Source organism: Crotalus tigris, unplaced genomic scaffold (genome assembly GCF_016545835.1).
Source record: "Crotalus tigris isolate CLP2741 ecotype Arizona unplaced genomic scaffold, ASM1654583v1 scf7180000018092.420879, whole genome shotgun sequence".
Classification (NCBI taxonomy): Eukaryota; Metazoa; Chordata; class Lepidosauria; order Squamata; family Viperidae; genus Crotalus; species Crotalus tigris.
The window spans coordinates 210001-228947 of NW_024096818.1; the positions used below are offsets into that span (position 1 = coordinate 210001).

At 52.2% G+C, this 18947-nt stretch overlaps 2 protein-coding genes across 2 annotated transcripts in view; both read right to left on the reverse strand.

Annotated features, from left to right (window-relative positions):
• Window positions 1-3320, reverse strand: part of LOC120309903 (GTPase IMAP family member 1-like) — a 6433-nt gene extending 3113 nt beyond the window's left edge. The window contains exons 1-2 of the mRNA XM_039347595.1: window positions 3165-3320; window positions 2251-2317 (exon numbers count right to left, since the gene is read on the reverse strand). Of these exons, the coding sequence (XP_039203529.1) occupies window positions 2251-2280 (30 nt within the window). The 5' untranslated portion in view covers window positions 2281-2317; window positions 3165-3320. The remainder of the gene's footprint in view (window positions 1-2250; window positions 2318-3164) is intronic.
• A 7287-nt stretch (window positions 3321-10607) lies between these two features.
• Window positions 10608-17179, reverse strand: LOC120309904 (GTPase IMAP family member 4-like). Its single transcript, XM_039347596.1, has 3 exons — window positions 17053-17179; window positions 12274-12343; window positions 10608-12126 (listed from the first exon to the last, which is right to left on the reverse strand). The coding sequence occupies exons 2-3, from the start codon at window positions 12299-12301 to the stop codon at window positions 11471-11473; spliced, it is 684 nt and encodes a 227-aa protein (XP_039203530.1). The 5' UTR covers window positions 12302-12343; window positions 17053-17179; the 3' UTR covers window positions 10608-11470.
• Between the last annotated feature and the right edge of the window lie 1768 nt (window positions 17180-18947).

Below are 18947 nucleotides of genomic sequence, written 5' to 3' on the forward strand. Positions count from 1 at the left end.
CCCCATTTAAGGTATCGCTCAAAAGCTGGTCTGAAGCCCCCACCCCATTTAAGGCATCGCTCCGAAGGTGGTCTGGAGCCCCCAACCCCATTTAAGGCATCGTTCAGAAGGTGGTCTGGAGCCCCCACCCCATTTAAGGCATCGCTCAGAAGGTGGTCTGGAGCCCCCACCCCATTTAAGGCATCGCTCAGAAGCTGGTCTGGACTCCCCCACCCCATTTAAGGCATCGCTCAGAAGGTGGTCTGGAGCCCCCATCCCATTTAAGGCATCGCTTCAAAGCTGCTCTGGAGCCCCCACTCCATTTATGGCATGGCTCAGAAGCTATTCTGGAGCCCCCATCCCATTTAAGGCATGGCTCAGAAGCTATTCTGGAGCCCCCATCCCATTTAAGCTATCGCTCAAAAGCTGGTCTGGACCCCTCCACCCCATTTAAAGCATCATTCAGAAGCTATTCTGGAGCCCCCACCCCATTTAAGGTATCGCTCAAAAGCTGGTCTGGAGCCCCCCACCCCATTTAAGGCATCGCTCAGAAGGTGGTCTGGAGCCCCCACCCCATTTAAGGCATCGCTCAGAAGCTATTCTGGAGCCCCCACCCCACTTAAGGCATTGCTCAGAAGCTATTCTGGAGCCCCCACCCCATTTAAGGCATCGCTCCAAAGTTGCTCTGGAGCCCCCACCCTATTTAAGGCATCGCTCAGAAGCCACTCTGGAGCCCCACACCCCATTTAAGCTATCGCTCCAAAGCTGGTCTGGAGCCCCCACCCCATTTAAGGCATGGCTCTGAAGCTGGTCTGGAGCCCCGACCCCATTTAAGGTATCACTCCAAAGCTACTCTGGAGCCCCCACCCTATTTAAGGCATCGCTCAGAAGCTGGTCTGGAGCCCCCCACCCCATTTAAGGCATCATTCAGAAGCTATTCTGGAGCCCCCCACGCTATTTAAGGCATCATTCAGAAGCTATTCTGGAGCCCCCACCCCATTTAAGGCATCGCTCAGAAGGTGGTCTGGAGCCCCCACCCTATTTAAGGCATCACTCAGAAGACACTCTGGAGCCCCCCACCCCATTTAAGCTATCGCTCCAAAGCTGGTCTGGAGCCCCCACCCCATTTAAGGCATCGCTCAGAAGCTATTCTGGAGCCCCCAGCCCATTTAAGGTATCACTCCAAAGCTACTCTGGAGCCCCCACCCTATTTAAGGCATCGCTCAGAAGCTATTCTGGAGCCCCCACCCCATTTAAGGCATCACTCCAAAGCTGGTCTGGAGCCCCCCAGGCATCACTCACAAAGGAGCCCCCACCCCATTTAAGGCATCACTCCAAAGCTGGTCTGGAGCCCCCCACCCCATTTAAGGCATCATTCAGAAGCTATTCTGGAGCCCCCACCCCATTTAAGGCATCGCTCAGAAGGTGGTCTGGAGCCCCCACCCTATTTAAGGCATCGCTCAGAAGCCACTCTGGAGCCCCCCACCCCATTTAAGCTATCGCTCCAAAGCTGGTCTGGAGCCCCCACCCTATTTAAGGCATCGCTCAGAAGCTATTCTGGAGCCCCCAGCCCATTTAAGGTATCACTCCAAAGCTACTCTGGAGCCCCCACCCTATTTAAGGCATCGCTCAGAAGCTATTCTGGAGCCCCCACCCCATTTAAGGCATCACTCCAAAGCTGGTCTGGAGCCCCCCACCCCATTTAAGGCATCATTCAGAAGCTATTCTGGAGCCCCCACCCCATTTAAGGCATCGCTCAGAAGGTGGTCTGGAGCCCCCACCCTATTTAAGGCATCGCTCAGAAGCCACTCTGGAGCCCCCCACCCCATTTAAGCTATCGCTCCAAAGCTGGTCTGGAGCCCCCACCCTATTTAAGGCATGGCTCAGAAACTGGTCTGGAGCCCCCACCCTATTTAAGGCATGGCTCTGAAGCTGCTCTGGAGCCCCCACCCACCCACCCCCCTAGCTAAAGGGGGGAGGGCTGAGAGCGGACCAAGCAAGGGGGGGAATGTGGGAGGGGGCTTGGGGGGCGTTGCACATTGCAAAATTCAGGAGTGGAATCCCCCTCGCCCCCTCCTATCCTTACAAGAAGCAGATAGCACTGGTTTTTTTTGGGGGGGCAAATGGGGGTCCAAAGCGGCCCCTGGATGCTTGTCCGGGCCCCCGATCCTGCCCCACAGAAGCAGAACACCTCCCCTTCCCCCCCCAGAAACATTGACGGGCGCACGCACACACAAACACACACACACACAATCTTGCAAGAGACCTTACCCTGGCGGGCTGCCACGTTGCCTGGTCCATGATTCCCAGCGGTTGAGAGCTTGGGGGCTTCCAGAGTCTGTGGGGGGGGGAAGAAGAGAGAAGATGGGGGGACCCCCAACCTTCATAAAGCGAGGGAGAACTGGGGGGGCACGTCTGAACAAAGGGGGGGGGAGAGGAACGGGAGGGCCGCCCCTCCCCTCCTGCCCTTTTTTTCTAGCAACGCCTGACCCCCCCTTGCCCCCCACAAGGAGGTTTCTCCCAGGGGACTTTTGGGGGGTCCCAAAGAGACCCGAAGCAGAGGCCCCCCACTGAAAAGCGGCATCACCCCGTAAAGGGGGGGCACTTCCACCTCCCGCCCCCTCGTGACCCGGGGAGGGGGGTCGGGGGGGGGTTGCAAGTTCGGGCCGGTGTCCTTTGCTCGGACCGCCCCACACGGACCCCCTGATTTGGGGAGGGGGGCGCCCCCTGTTCCCCCTCCCCTACCCAGGGAGATGGGGGATGGGGCAGAGGCAAAGGGAGGGGGGCTGGAGGGGGTCTCTGCGGAGCCCTGAGAAGGGGAAAAGGAAGAGGACCCCCGGAGGATCCTCCACCCCCCTCCCCACCTGCGCCTCTCCCTGGGCGGACCCCCCTTCTCCCCCTCCCCACCGAAGACCCTCCCCGGGGCCTCCTCCGCTGCCCCCCTCCCCACCTGCGCTGCTCTGGAAGGACCCCCGGAGGATCCTCTACGCCCCCTCCCCACCTGCGCCTCTCCCTGGGCGGACCCCCTCCCTTCTCCCCACCGAAGACCCCCCTGGGGCCTCCTCCGCCCTCCTCCCCACCTGCGCTGGTGAGGAAGGACCCCCCGGGCGCCTCCCCTGGCCCCCACGCCGCCTCCCCCCTCCACCCCGAAGACCCCCTGGGGACTCCTCCGGCCCCCTCTCCACCTGCGCTGCTGCTGCTGCTGCCGCTGGTGCGGGGAAAAGGTGCGCGCGATCGATGTCTCTCTCTGGATCTCCCCGCCGCCTGGAAGGGATCAGCAGCTGCTCCGGCCGCGGAGATGGCCCGCTGCCTTTGGCCCGAGCGGGCGGGCGGGGGCGAGGGAGGGAGGGAGGGAGGGCTTGGCCGGGGAACGCCCCTCCCTCCCTCCCCCATCCCAAGGAGAGGGAAAGTGAAAGTAAGCGAAAGTGCCGACAAACGGGAGGGCTCCGTTTCTAAAAGCCAGAGGAGAATGTCCTCAGTTTACACACACACACACACACACACCGCACAACACACACACCACACACACCACACACACCACACAAACACACACCACAGACACCACACACACCACACAAACACACACCACACAGACCACACAAACACACACACCACACACTACACACACAACGCACACACCATTCAGCTTGGATAAAAGCCAGTGGAGAATTTCCTCAGTTTACACACACACACACACACACACACACACACACACACCATACACACACCGCACAACACACACACCCTACACACCACACACACATACAATACACACACAACACAACATACGCACAACACACAAACATACACACCACACACCACACACCACACACACAACACACACATTGATTCTGTCGCCTTATCCATTCGGCTTAAATAAAAGCCAGAGGAGAATTTTCTCAGTTTATACACAAACATACCGACACCACACACACCACACACAAAGACACACACCACACACAAAACACACACACAACACACACACCACACACTACCACACATTCACACAACACTCACACAACACTCACACAACACACAAAACACACACACACACCACACAAAACACACACACCACACAGATATACAACACACACACAGACACAGAAAGACGCACAGACACATAGCGTTAGGGGTTGCAGTGGCTTTCTCCCCGCTCGTTACAAGGGGCGCCCCCACCCCATCACCGGTCAGAGACCCCCCTCCCCTAGCCCCAACTTTCTTCTCCTCGGAAGACCCCCTCCTCGGAAAAAAGTCGCAGCCGAAATCTGGGGGTGGGGGGTGGGGTGGGGGTCTCCTGCCCTGGCTGAGAGAACAGAATTGAATGACAAGTGTGGGAAGGGACCCTGGAGGTCATCCAGTCCAGACCCCTTGCTCGGGCAGGAGATTCTTTCAGAATCATAGGATGACAGGGCTGGAAGCAACCCTGGAGGCATAGATAGATAGATAGATAGATAGATAGATAGATAGATAGATAGATAGATAGATAGATAGATAGATAGATAGATAGATAGATAGATAGATAGATAGGGCAGGCAGGCAGGCAGGCAGGCAGGCAGGCAGGCAGGCAGGCAGGCAGGCAGGCAGGCAGGCAGGCAGATACCGATAGACGATAGATAGGAAGGTAGGTAGGTAGATAGATACTGGTAGATAGAAAGACAGATAGACAGGTAGGTAGGTAGATACTGGTAGATAGATACATAGAAAGAGATAGATAGATAGATAGATAGATAGATAGATAGATAGATAGATAGATAAGCAGACAGATACCGATAAACGATAGATAGGTAGGTAGGTAGGTAGATAGATACGTAGATAGATAGAAAGACAGAGGTAGACAGACAGGTAGGTAAGTAGGTAGATACTGGTAGATAGATACTGATAGATAGATAGATAGATAGATAGATAGATAGATAGATAGATAGATAGATAGATAGATAGATAGATAGATAGATAGGCAGGCAGGCAGGCAGGCAGGCAGGCAGGCAGGCAGGCAAGCAGAGACAGATAGATACTGGTAGATCGCCTCATGGATGAGCAGACAAGGCATTCAGACATTCAGAAACATCCTGAGGTAAAATTAATCAGCAGGTAGAAGACAGATAAGAAAAAAGGCGGAAAGAAAGGGGGACACCTCCTTCACACTTGCTTCAACCAATCCCAGCGCAGATCGCCTCATGTTTGAGCAGACAAGACAGTCAGGAACACAGGAACATCCTGAGGTAAAATTAAACAGCAGGCAGAAGACAGAGAAGAAAAAAAGGCGGGAAGAAAGGGGGTCGCCTCTTTCACACTTGCTTCAACCAATCCCAGCGCAGATCGCCTCATGTTTGAGCAGACAAGACAGTCAGGAACACAGGAACATCCTGAGGTAAAATTAAACAGCAGGCAGAAGACAGAGAAGAAAAAAGGGGGGAAGAAAGGGGGACGCCCCCTTCACATTTGCTTCAAGCAATCCCAGCGCAGATCGCCTCATGCTTGAACAGACAAGACAGTCAGGAATACAGGAATATCCTGAGGTAAAATTAAACAGTGAAGGGATCGTCCACTAGGACTCCAGAGGTCAGAACCTGCCATGTGTGGGAGGCAGGACCTGGCTCTCTTGTGGTTTGAATCCAGATCACCTGTGGCTCAGTGTCCCTACCCCGATCCCAGAAGCAAAGTCCTTTCATGCTGTCTGCTCCTTTTATGATGCAGTCCTTGAATCAAAAGATTGCATGCAACATTTACCCAGAAGGATACGAAGTGTGTTTATTAATGAAAACACCGAGGGGAACCTGGTATTAGGGTAGATCTTACTAGGAAATTGGTGTTAACCACATATACAGTATGTCATTCTGTATTACATATATTTTATATAATGCACACATTTAGTAAATTATTGTCAGAAGTGTAAACATTAGTGTATTCATTTTTCCTTTTCTTTTAAATCAGTGGTTCTCAATCTTTTTAGACCGGCGACCCCGGTCATAAGCAGGCGGCGCGCATGCGCGGTGCCGCCCCCTGCGCAGCACGCATGCGCGGCGGCGCCCCTGCACAGCGCGCATGCGCGGGGCTGCCCCCTGCACGGCGCGCATGCACGGTGCCGCCCCCTGCATGGCGCGCATGCGCGGCGCCGCTCCCTGCGCCGGCTGAGAAAAAAATGGCGGATCGCGTTGTTTGGCGACCCCCGTGAAATGGTCGTTCGACCCCAAATGGGGTCGCGACCCACAGGTTGAGAACCACTGTTTTAAATCAAAGCCATTTTCATTCTGTTATTTTTTATTTTCCACTTGAGAAGTTGGAGGGACCCATCCAGCAGTGCAGGTCTTCCTTTGAACTGGCATCCAGTCGGCCTCCGAGAAGCTGCCCTTTTGGCCCCCCAGCCCCCCCCAAATGCCAGGTTTGGCCCTCTTCCTTATTCAGGGTGGCCTTCTTCTCCGAGGCTCCTGGGAAGATAGGAAGGAAAAAGGGATCCAATCCAGTTATGTGAACCTCTGTATATAACCGAGGCATAGATCACGTTTCCACCTATTTACTGTGCCTCGGTTTCACTTTGGGTTGCTTCTCAAACATTAAACCTTGCGATTTCTCCAGAATTGGTTGGCGTGTGGCCAGCGGGGGAGGGAGGGGTCCAAGGCCTAGGTCATTGTCCACCAGCCCCACCAGCCCTAGAAGAGCTCCGGGACCTTCCCGGAAGGAAAGTTTGAACCTTCAAATGAGCTCATGCTGCATCCCAGGTATAATAAACAGGGCCATAAAATGCACCTGAGACCTTGTCCGGGTTCAATCTGGGCGCCACAGGGACAAGGCGGGCCTCTCCCTCTCTCATCAGTTCCTCGGTTTCACGTTCGTTTCTGTTGAAAGAAAGAAAGAAAAAATCTTCATCGGTCCAATCCAAGCTGGGAATAAACAAAATGGAGACCGCTTTAGAAAGAAGGTTTGACATTTATTAAAAAAGCAGAGCCAGACACAAAGATGGCTCTGGGAAAAAAAAAAAAAAAAAACTGTCCACATGTAGCCGGGAGGGGTGGGTTTTTTTAAAATACCTTTTTGGGCTTTTTTGTGTTTGGAGTTGTTTCCTGTTCCTGTGACGTGAACCTTGACCCGAGGGCTTTTGAGTGTGCCCCCTTTTGGTGTTCTGACGGTTCTGGGTTAATCCTATGATGTCCCAAAGGCCATAATCCTGCTTCCCTGGGGCTGGGGGCTGATGGCTGACTTCCCGTGTTGGGTTTTTTTTTGGGGGGGGGTGCGAGGGGTTGTTGGTTCTAGGGATCTTGGTCGTTCTAATCCCATCAGCTCCAAGCTTCCTGGCTCCCGGTCTTTCTGAAAGGATGATCACATCTGCATTTCTACAGACCTGGTTTCTGCTGGGGGGGGGGGGGCGGCGGAGATACTTGGAGCGGAGTGGAGTGGTTTCTGCCTAAGATTTTCCATTACTCCTTGGGGGGGGGGATATAATATTCTGCCTTTTTAATATCCCCCAAAATATTTCCCTCTCTCTCTCTCTCTCTTTCTCTCTCTCTCTCTGTGCGTGTGTACGAGTGCATGCTGATTTCCGACTGCTCCTTAAAACATTAAACCTTGTGATTTCTCGGAACTGCTTCGCGTGGGCCCAGCAGGAGAGGGAGGGGTCATGGTCCAGACTCTCCTTTGTCTTTTCTCCTAATCTTTGCATCGCGTGACAGTTAACGCCAAAGGTTTCCCACCTGTTTTATCTCCTTCTTTTCCACCGCCCTAAAGTACACTCCAGAGTCCGTCGGTCATGTGGCTTCTGCAAAAGTGCATTCTGGCGGGACAGGGGCTGTTTAATAAGCCCTGGTCTGCCCCCCCCCCCACCAACCAGCACCAAGGAACATTGCCGGTTTTTTTTCCCCTCCCGCTCCCAACCTCCCGTTCTTAGAGAACGTTGTGGAATAGGTTGTGACCGGATGATTTGGGGGCCCCCTTTCGGTCAGGAATCCGTGGAACGGCCTGCCACCAGAAGCTGTGGGTGCGCTATCACCGGAGGACTTTAAGAAGAGATCGGACAGCCATTTGTCTGAAAGAGGGGAGGGTCTCCTGCCTGAGCCGGGGGCTGGGCTAGAAGACCTCTAGGGTCCCCTTCTGTTCCTGTTTGGAGGGAGGGGGAGGTCTCTGGCCCCAACGTTCTGCAGATCCAAGTCAGTAGTCCTCAAGAGACTCTGCCAGTATCTCATCAGAGGGGACCCTGTGGCCCAGAAGTCTGATGCGCCTGGGGCTGGGGGGGACCTATCTGAAGCCCCCCCCTCGGTGACTGGCCACGGATAACGGACACGGTCACCATATGCACCAACCGCTAGGCGATGCTGCTGGCCTGGCCAAGTATAATAATAATAATAATAATAATAATAATAATAATAATAATAATAAAGGCGGCCTTATTAGGAACTGCTTCCATCCTGCGACGATACCTGTAATACCATCAAACATCCACATCTGCCTATCCCAGGTCCTGGGTAAGGACTCCATAGGTAGACAAAATGCCAAATCCAGTCTGAACATCTGGCTGACTGTGCGATGATCAATAATAATAATAATAATAGTAGTAAAGTTGGAAGGGACCTTGGAGGTCATCTAGTCCAACCCCCTGCTCAGGCAGGAAACCCCACACCATTTCGGACAAACGGCTGTCCAGTCTCTTCTTCAAAACTTCCAGTGTTGGAGCATTTACCGCTTCTGGAGGCAGGCAGTTCCACTGGTTAATTGTTCTCACTGTCAGGAAGTTTCTCCTTAGTTCTAGGTTGCTTCTCTCCTTGGTTAGTTTCCACCCGTTGCTTCTTGTCCTGCCTTCAGGGGCTTTGGAGAACGGCTTGACTCCCTCTTCTTTGGGGCAGCCCCTGAGATATTGGAATACTGCTATCATGTCCCCCCTCGTCCTTCTCTTCGTTAAACTAGACATACCCAATTCTCGCAACCGTTCCTTATATGTTTTAGCCTCCAGTCCTCTAATCATCTTTGTTGCTCTTCTCTGTACTCTTTCTAGAGTCTCAACATCTTTCTGACATCGTGGTGACCAAAACTGGATGCCGTATTCCAAGCGTGGCCTTACCAAAGCATTGTAGAGTGGCATTAATACTGATGGCGGGGGGTCTTCTCGGAGCTGGCTCACCCCCCCCCACATACACACTTTGGTTCTTACCCCCAGAGACAGACCTGTATGGGGGGATTCAAAGCCCACTAGGATCGGGGACCCCAAAAGAGCTGTGGGTGGCCCCAGAAGGTTCCTGGGGCCCTCGGCTCAGTTGGGCCTTGCAACTAGCTGAGATTGGGGGTCTCAAACATCACAGGGGGGGGGCTAGATGGCACTCATTTGCTCCCCATCTTTCAAAGGAGGGGGTTTTTTTTGTTTTGTTTTTATAAATATTTTATTCACTTTCTAGTTTGACAGTCAAGTATTTAGTAGACAATGTGTTGTCTGGGCCCGTTAGTGATTCAGGGGTATATATTAACTTCTTCCATCTAGATCCAATATTACGCCGTCAAATGTGTCCTCTCTCCTTCCGGGACTTCCTGTTTCCCCGCACTAGGCAAATGCAATTCTTTTTCTTTTTTCTTTTAACTTTTTATTAATTTTCTAATGTTACAATTACGGCGGTGGAGTTACCGTAATTCAGTTACATAAAAGATAGTACTAACACACGTCTCCAACTATTTCAGCCAATATTTCAGCCAATATTCATTTCAAATAGCTAAAAAGCATGAGCACCAGGAAAATTACAAAACTATAAAAGTTTAAATTCAATAAAATACCAAGCTTTCGTTGGCAGCTGCCAACATTGTCAGGGTACATTCTAGTCAATGGGGGAGATCATCTATAGGTGAGACGCTGTTAGGACCCGTGACGAGATCTAGGAGCTGGGCGTCAAATTGGAAGTGTCTTGGCGACGTTTCGACGAAATCTCATTCGTCATCTTCAGGCTGGTGTTTTCGGCTTCGTGCTTCTAGGAGCAATGTGTGATTGTAGCTGTTTCTTCCTTTTAACTGCCAGTGGGGGTATGAACTGATTGGGTGAGAGCTTGGCTGTGTTCTGATTGGGTGGAGGTGTGTTCTGATTGGTTAGGAGCTTGGCTGTGCTCTGATTGGATGGGGGATTGGCTGTGCTCTGATTGGATGGGGCAGTGTTCTGTTTGGGTGGGGGCTTTGTTGTGCTCAAGTTAGTCTGACTTGCAGGGAGTTGTAAGATGGTGAGCTGCGTTGCTGTTGTTTGGCTTCCTGTTTGTGGTCATGCCTCATCTTCATGGTGGGTGTCAGTTTGCTTCATGTATGGATTGGAGGGGTTTAAAGTGGCTAATGGTGCAGCTGTGGTCTGGCTTCTGGTTTGTGGTTGTGCCTCATCATCGGTGTGGGTCTGGGTTTGCTTTTTGCGTGGATGTGTGGTGGTGACATCCTGTGTGGTTTTCGTGAGTGTGGGTCTGGTGTCATTCTTTGTGTTAGGGACTCGTTTACCAATAAGGGCGGGTTTCCAAATGGCTGGTAGGCGGGAGGTATCATCTCGTTTATTCATGCTGTGTGGGCGTTTTTCTATCTCAATGGCTCAATATATATATACTGTCTCTTATTAGTATGCTTCTTATTCTACCAATCAGGTACAAAATAACTTTCTTACAGAGAAAGTTACAAAACACACGGCCTTCATTCCTAAGTCAGGAGATTTAATAAGGTTTTCATAAGAAGAACACACAGGACCTCCCTCGCGCATCCACACTCGCCTCCGGAAAGCAGCGTGGAAGAGTATAGAGACGGCCTTGCAGGAAACAGGTGGCAGCTGTTGGGAAAACATGAATTCACCCCGGGAAAACAGGAATGGGTGAGCAAGAACTTCAAGGCTGCCCTGCCTTGATGCGCCTTGGTGCCCGTGGGAGCGAAGGGGAGACGCTTTCAAGATTCTGCTACTGTAATCGGTACTGACAAAATCTACTACTTCTTGTGTTGGTGGTTTCTCGGCCTTGAAGGATTGACAGATGGGGAAGTCCCAAAGAAACCATGTAGCGGCTGTTAGGAAAACATGAATTCAGCTCAGGAAAACAGGAACGGGTGAGAAAGAAGCTCAAGGCTGACTTGCCTTGATGTTCTTTGGTGCCGGCGGAAGTAAAGGGCAGATGTTACTGTCATTTATACCAAGAAAGTCGCGTTCTAATATTTCTTGTGTTGGTGGTTTCCTGGCCTGGTCTCCCTCGAAGGATTGAGAGACGGGAAGCCCGAAAGAGAGTGTCTTTCCAAGGGGTCCAAGCTGGTAGAGAATGAGGCTGTGGAGGCAGCAGATACGGGTGTGGGGGCTGGTTATTGAAGAAAGTCCGTCATCCTGGGGGGAGAAATCGGCTTCTCGGGAGAAGGAAGTGGCTTGGGGTGATTCCGCCACGACTCGGGTTCTTCGGAGGTCTCCCGGCGAGAGCTGGATTAGAACGGAAGAAAAGGGGGAAATGCAGGGTTGTGGCCTGTGGGAGAGCTGCCTCCTTGGAGCAGAGGATCAAGTCGAAAGGTTTTGGGGTGTCTGTTAGAGAAGAGAACACCAGCGTTTCTTCTTTTTCTTATACTCTTCTTCATCTTTCTTCATCATGTCTTCCGTGTAACACGGAGCTTCGCGGTTCACGAACACCAGCTCATCAATCATGCGCATCAGCTGGGCCACCTGGGCCTCGCGTTCTTTCCCTTCGGCCTTGTTGTTGAAAGCCAGGATCCGGAACCCGCATTCGGAGACTTGATCCCGAAGAGAGGAATCATCCTCGGACAGGAATTGCTCCAGAGTTTTCTCTTCCAGGTCCTCTTTCCGGGAGAACAAGAGGATCATGTAATGCTTGGCCTTGAGGCTGAAGATCTCCTTGATCAGCTCAGCCACGTCCTTCTCCTCCTGGGAGAAGCGGCCTGGACGAATCACCTGCACGATGACGTGCGGGCCCGGGGCGCACAACTCCACACACTTCTTCACTTCCTCCGCCGTTTCGTGCAGCGGAACCTTGGTGTCGAAAAAGCCCGGCGTGTCGACCACCACAATCTTACGGCCGTTCAACGACGTCTCCTTCTTTGTGCAATGCACAGTGACGGACCTCGGCGACGCCGCCGCGTAAAAGGCTTTGCTTCCCAGGATGGCGTTTCCCGTCGCGCTTTTCCCGTTCCCGGTTTTACCCACCAGGACGATCCTCCGCTCAGGCTCTGCCACCCAATCGAGGGGGAGGAGAGAGGAGAGAAGAAGTGGATCCTGGTCAACAGCGTGCAGCCATTACGGATGGTTTCCCGACCAGCCAGGAGAGCGTCGGCCAATCCCAGCCAACCCCGCCGCCAGGAGCCCAAAGACATTACCTTCATTACGTTGGATGTTTCCAGCCATTTCCAGAAGATTCCGGGGGGGGGGGGAGAAATCTCGAGCTGCCTGCAGGAAAAGCAAACAGAATCAGCTGCAGGAGATTGACAGGAGCGCCCCTTCCTCCAGAAGTCACAGGCAGGAATTGGAGAGCGGGGGGGGGGGGGGTTAAAAGCACCCCCCCCACAGATCTTGAGGCAGACTCACCCTGATCCCTCTCCCCCCTCCCCACGCACTTTGGGGGCTTCGGGAAAAGCGGGAATGGATCCCCAAACATGTTCCCCCCCCCCGAGCCTTCAGACGATCCCACTGCAGGTCCAGCCTGCCTCAACCAATCAATCGAAAGCCAGTCGGAAGGGACCCCTGGAGGTCCTCTAGTCCAACCCCCTGCTCAACCAGGAGACCCTTACAGAAGGACAGAAGGGACCTCCTGAGGTCTTCTAGTCCAACCCCCTGCTCAAGCAGGAGACCCTTACAGAATCGCAAAAGGACAGAGTCGGAAGGGAACCCCGGAGGTCCTCTAGTCCAACCCCCTGCTCAAGCAGGAGACCCTGACAGGAGGACAGAGTCGGGACCCCCGGAGGTCCTCTAGTCCAACCCCCTGCTCAAGCAGGTGACCTTGACAGAAGGACAGAGTCTGAAGGGACCCCGATGGTCCTCTAGTCCAACCCCCTGCTCAATCAGGAGACCCTGACAGAATCACAAAAGGACAGTCAGAAGGGACCCCCCCGGAGGTCCTCTAGTCCAACCCCCTGCTCAAGCAGGAGACCCTTACAGAAGGACAGAAGGGACCTCTCGAGGTCCTCTAGTCCAACTCCCTGCTCAAGCAGGAGACCCTGACAGAATCGCAGAAGGACAGAGTTGGAAGGGACCCCCAGAGGTCCTCTAGTCCAACCCCCTGCTCAAGCAGGAGACCCTGACAGGAGGACAGAGTCGGGACCCCCGGAGGTCCTCTAGTCCAACCCCCTGCTCAAGCAGGAGACCCTTACAGAAGGACAGAAGGGACCTCTCGAGGTCCTCTAGTCCAACTCCCTGCTCAAGCAGGAGACCCTGACAGAATCGCAGAAGGACAGAGTTGGAAGGGACCCCCAGAGGTCCTCTAGTCCAACCCCCTGCTCAAGCAGGAGACCCTTACAGAAGGACAGTCAGAAGGGACCTCCTGAGGTCCTCTAGTCCAACCCCCCGCTCAAGCAGGAGACCCTGACAGAATCGCAGAAGGACAGAGTCGGAAGGGACCCCCAGAGGTCCTCTAGTCCAACCCCCTGCTCAAGCAGGAGACCCTTACAGAAGGACAGTCAGAAGGGACCTCCTGAGGTCCTCTAGTCCAACCCCCCGCTCAAGCAGGAGACCCTGACAGAATCGCAGAAGGACAGAGTCGGAAGGGACCCCCAGAGGTCCTCTAGTCCAACCCCCTGCTCAAGCAGGAGACCCTGACAGAATCGCAGAAGGACAGAGTCGGAAGGGACCCCCAGAGGTCCTCTAGTCCAACCCCCCGCTCAAGCAGGAGACCCTGACAGAATCGCAGAAGGACAGAGTCGGAAGGGACCCCCAGAGGTCCTCTAGTCCAACCCCCCGCTCAAGCAGGAGACCCTGACAGAATCGCAGAAGGACAGAGTCGGAAGGGACCCCCAGAGGTCCTCTAGTCCAACCCCCTGCTCAAGCAGGAGACCCTGACAGGAGGACAGAGTCGGGACCCCCGGAGGTCCTCTAGTCCAACCCCCTGCTCAAGCAGGTGACCTTGACAGAAGGACAGAGTCTGAAGGGACCCCGATGGTCCTCTAGTCCAACCCCCTGCTCAATCAGGAGACCCTGACAGAATCACAAAAGGACAGTCAGAAGGGACCCCCCGGAGGTCCTCTAGTCCAACCCCCTGCTCAAGCAGGAGACCCTTACAGAAGGACAGAAGGGACCTCTCGAGGTCCTCTAGTCCAACTCCCTGCTCAAGCAGGAGACCCTGACAGAATCGCAGAAGGACAGAGTTGGAAGGGACCCCCAGAGGTCCTCTAGTCCAACCCCCTGCTCAAGCAGGAGACCCTGACAGGAGGACAGAGTCGGGACCCCCGGAGGTCCTCTAGTCCAACCCCCTGCTCAAGCAGGAGACCCTTACAGAAGGACAGAAGGGACCTCTCGAGGTCCTCTAGTCCAACTCCCTGCTCAAGCAGGAGACCCTGACAGAATCGCAGAAGGACAGAGTTGGAAGGGACCCCCAGAGGTCCTCTAGTCCAACCCCCTGCTCAAGCAGGAGACCCTTACAGAAGGACAGTCAGAAGGGACCTCCTGAGGTCCTCTAGTCCAACCCCCCGCTCAAGCAGGAGACCCTGACAGAATCGCAGAAGGACAGAGTCGGAAGGGACCCCCAGAGGTCCTCTAGTCCAACCCCCTGCTCAAGCAGGAGACCCTTACAGAAGGACAGTCAGAAGGGACCTCCTGAGGTCCTCTAGTCCAACCCCCCGCTCAAGCAGGAGACCCTGACAGAATCGCAGAAGGACAGAGTCGGAAGGGACCCCCAGAGGTCCTCTAGTCCAACCCCCTGCTCAAGCAGGAGACCCTGACAGAATCGCAGAAGGACAGAGTCAGAAGGGACCTCCTGAGGTCCTCTAGTCCAACCCCCCGCTCAAGCAGGAGACCCTGACAGAATCGCAGAAGGACAGAGTCGGAAGGGACCCCCAGAGGTCCTCTAGTCCAACCCCCCGCTCAAGCAGGAGACCCTGACAGAATCGCAGAAGGGGACAGAGTCGGAAGGACCCCCAGAGGTCCTCTAGTCCAACCCCCGCTCAAGCAGGAGACCCTGACAGAATCGCAGAAGGACAGAGTCGGAAAGGGACCCCCGGAGGTCCTCTAGTCCAACCCCCTGCTCAAGCAGGAGACCCTACTACACCATGTCTGACCGGTGGCTGTCCAGACTCTTCACCAAGCCCCCCACGCAACGTCTGAAGGCTACTCCTGTTCCGCTGGTTGACTGTCCTCACTGTCGGGAAGTGCCTCCTTATTTCCAGGTTGCTTCTCTCCTTGATCAGTTTCCACCCGTTGCTTCTTGTCCTGCCTTCAGGGGCTTTGGAAAGGAGGTGGGACCCCCTTCCTCTCTGGGACAGCCCGTCAGATATCAGAAGACATCGGCTATCGTGTCCCCCCTGGTCCTTCTCTCCCCTAGACTGGCTGTGCCCAGTTTTTAGCCTCATGGTCCCCCGATCATCTTCGTTGCTCTTCTCTGCACTTTTTCCCTAGAATCTCAACATCTTTTTTTATAGTGTGCCGACCAAAATTGGTTGCGCTATTCCAGGTGTGGCCTTACTAAGGCTTTATGGAGTGGTGTTAGTGCAGTGGTTCTCAACCTTTTTAATGCCGCGACCCCTAACCAGTCATAAGTCGAGGACTAAACCCGTCGTGAGTCGAGGACTACACAACCGGTCGTAAGCCGAGGACTTACGCCGCGCCTGCATGGTGCCGCCCCCTGCGCCGGCCGAGGTGTAGCTGGCAAGCGGCAGAGACGGAGCAGGCCGACCACCAGCTGGGCCACCCGCCGGAAAAGGGGGTAAAAAATGGCGGACAGCCTTTCTTGGCGACCCCCGTGAAATGGTCGATCGACCCCGAATGGGGTCGCGACCCATAGGTTGAGAACCACTGTGTTAGTGCCTCGCGCGATCTCGATTGAATCCCTCTCTCTCTCTCTCTCTCTTTTTTTAAAAAAAATACGTTTCATTTATTTTTTTTTTTTCACGTGTCGCCATCAATATTTGGCAAACAGCGTGTCGTCCGGGTTTGTATTTGTATTTACAAATAATCAATAATAATTGGCTTGTATAATTCCTGGAAGGGTCTCCTGCTGGAGCAGGGGGGCTGGACTAGCTGGCCTCTGTCTTGCCACGATTCCGTAAGGGTCTCCTGCTCCAGCAGGGGACTAGATGACCTCCAAGATCCCTTCCAGCTCTATGACTCTGTAACGGTCTCCTGCCTGAGCAGGGGGAATGGACTAGATGGCCTCCGAGGTCCCTCCCCACTCTATTATGCCATGATTCTGTAAGGCTCTCCTGTTCGCGCAGGGGGCTGGACTAGATGACCTCCAAGGTCCATTCCAGCTCTATGACTCTGTAAGGGTCTCCTGTCTGAGCAGGGGGAATGGACTAGATGGCCTCCGAGCTCCCTCCCCAGTCTAGTATGCCATGATTCTGTAAGGCTCTCCTGCTCAGGCAGGGGGCTGGACTAGATGACCACCAAGGTCCCTTCCAGCTCTATGACTCTGTTAAGACTGTCCTGCCCGCGCAGGGGGCTCGACTAGATGACCACAAGGTCCCTTCCAGCTCTATGACTCTGTAAGGGTCTCCTGTCTGAGCAGGGGGATGGACTAGATGGCCTCCAAGGCCCCTCCCCACTCTGATTCCGTAAGGGTCTCCTGCCTGAGCAGAGGGGCTGGACTAGATGGCCTCCAAGATCCCTTCCCGCTCTGTTATGCTACGCTTCTGTAAGGCTCTCCTGCTCAGGCAGGGGGCTGGACTAGATGACCTCCGAGGTCCCTCCCCGCTCTATGACTCGGTAAGGGTCTCCTGTCTGAGCAGGGGGCTGGACTAGATGGCCTCCCAGGTCCCTCCCCGCTCTGTCCCGCTACGATTCCGTTAAGGCTCTCCTGCTCGGGCAGGGGGCTGGACTAGAGGACCTCCGAGGTCCCTTAACCCCCCGCGGTGCTTCCAGGTCCCAAGTCGCAAGGGCGGCGGGGGGGGGGGGGACAGGCGCCCCCCGCCCGTTTTCTAGCCCAGGGGAGGGGCGGCCGTGCGGAGACCCACCTGGGACCCTCCTCCGAGGAGCGGCTGATGGGTGGCTGGGTGGGTGGGATCCGCCGCCGCTCTCCCGGCTCCACCGACGGGCCGCGCTCCGCTTCTGCCCCTCCGCGGAGGGCCGGGCACGAAAGTCGTCGTCCTCTGGGCGGGTCCTGCAGGGTGGGCGGAGCCTCCTCGCCCCCCCCCCCTCTCCTTCCGGCCCCATTAGCAGCCAGAGAAAGGAGAGGGATTCCTGGAAACTCCTGGGGCTCCTCTTTGGTCTCCCCCCTCTTCCTCTGCCCCTTCCCGACCCAAGGAATTCTGTTTTTTCCAGAATAGAATGCAGTGGAATGGAATGGAGAAAATAGAATGGAACGGAATGGAATGGAATAGAATAGAATATGGAATCGAATGGAAAATAGAATAGAATAGAATAGAATAGAATAGAATAGAATAGAATAGAATAGAATGGAATGGAATGGAATGGAATGGAACGGAACGGAATGGAATATAGAGTAGAATAGAATAGAAACTGGAGTAGAATAGAACATAGAATAGAATTAGAATTAGGAATAGAAATAGAAAATAGGGAATAGAACAGAATAGAAACTGGAACAAAATAGAATAGAATGGAATGGAACGGAACGGAATGGAATGGAAAAAATAGAATAGAATGGAACGGAATGGACTAGGAGAAAGAATAAAATAGGAATAGAATACAATAAGAATAGGAATAGAATAGAATAGAAATAGAACAGAATAGAAATAGAATGGAGTATAGAATTGATTAGAATAAAATAGAATATGAAAAGAATAAAATAGGAACAGAATAGAAAAAGAATAGGAATAGAATTAAAATAGAATAAATAGATTATAGATTAGATTAGACTAGACTAGACTAGACTAGACTAGAATAGGAGCTGGAAGGGACCTTTGAGGTCTTCTAGTCCAACCCCCTGCGCAAGCAGAGTTTTTTCTATACTAAGTATAGAGAGAATGAGAGAAAACAGAATAGGATAGTGAAGAATAGAATAAAGAATAGAATAGAATAAATAGAATAGAATAGAATAGAATAGAATAGAATAGATATTGGAATATAGAATGGAATAGAATAGAATTAGAATAAAAATACATACTGGACTAGACTAGACTAGACTAGACTAGAATAGACTAGAATAGAATAGAAAATATGGACTGGAATAGAGTAGAATAGAATAGAATAGAATAGAATAGAATAGGAATAGAATAGAATATGGAATAGAATATAGAATGGAATAGAATAGAATTAGAATAAAAATACAGACTAGAATAGAATAGAATATGGAATAGGATATAGAATGGAATAGAATAGAATTAGAATAAAAATACAGAATAGAATAGAATAGAATAGAATAGAATAGAATAGAATAGAATAGGAATAGGAATAGAATAGAATATGGAATAGAATATAGAATGGAATAGAATAGAATAGAATTAGAATAAAAATACAGACTAGAATAGAATAGAATATGGAATAGGATATAGAATGGAATAGAATAGAATTAGAATAAAAATACAGAATAGAATAGAATAGAATAGAATAGAATAGAATAGAATAGAATAGGAATAGGAATAGAATAGAATATGGAATAGAATATAGAATGGAATAGAATAGAATAGAATTAGAATAAAAATACAGACTAGAATAGAATAGAATATGGAATAGGATATAGAATGGAATAGAATAGAATTAGAATAAAAATACAGAATAGAATAGAATAGAATAGGAATAGAATAGAATATGGAATAGAATATAGAATGGAATGGAATAGGATAGAATTAGAAAAAAAATACAGACTAGAATAGAATATGGAATAGGATATAGAATGGAATAGAATAGAATTAGAATAAAAATACAGAATAGAATAGAATAGAATAGAATA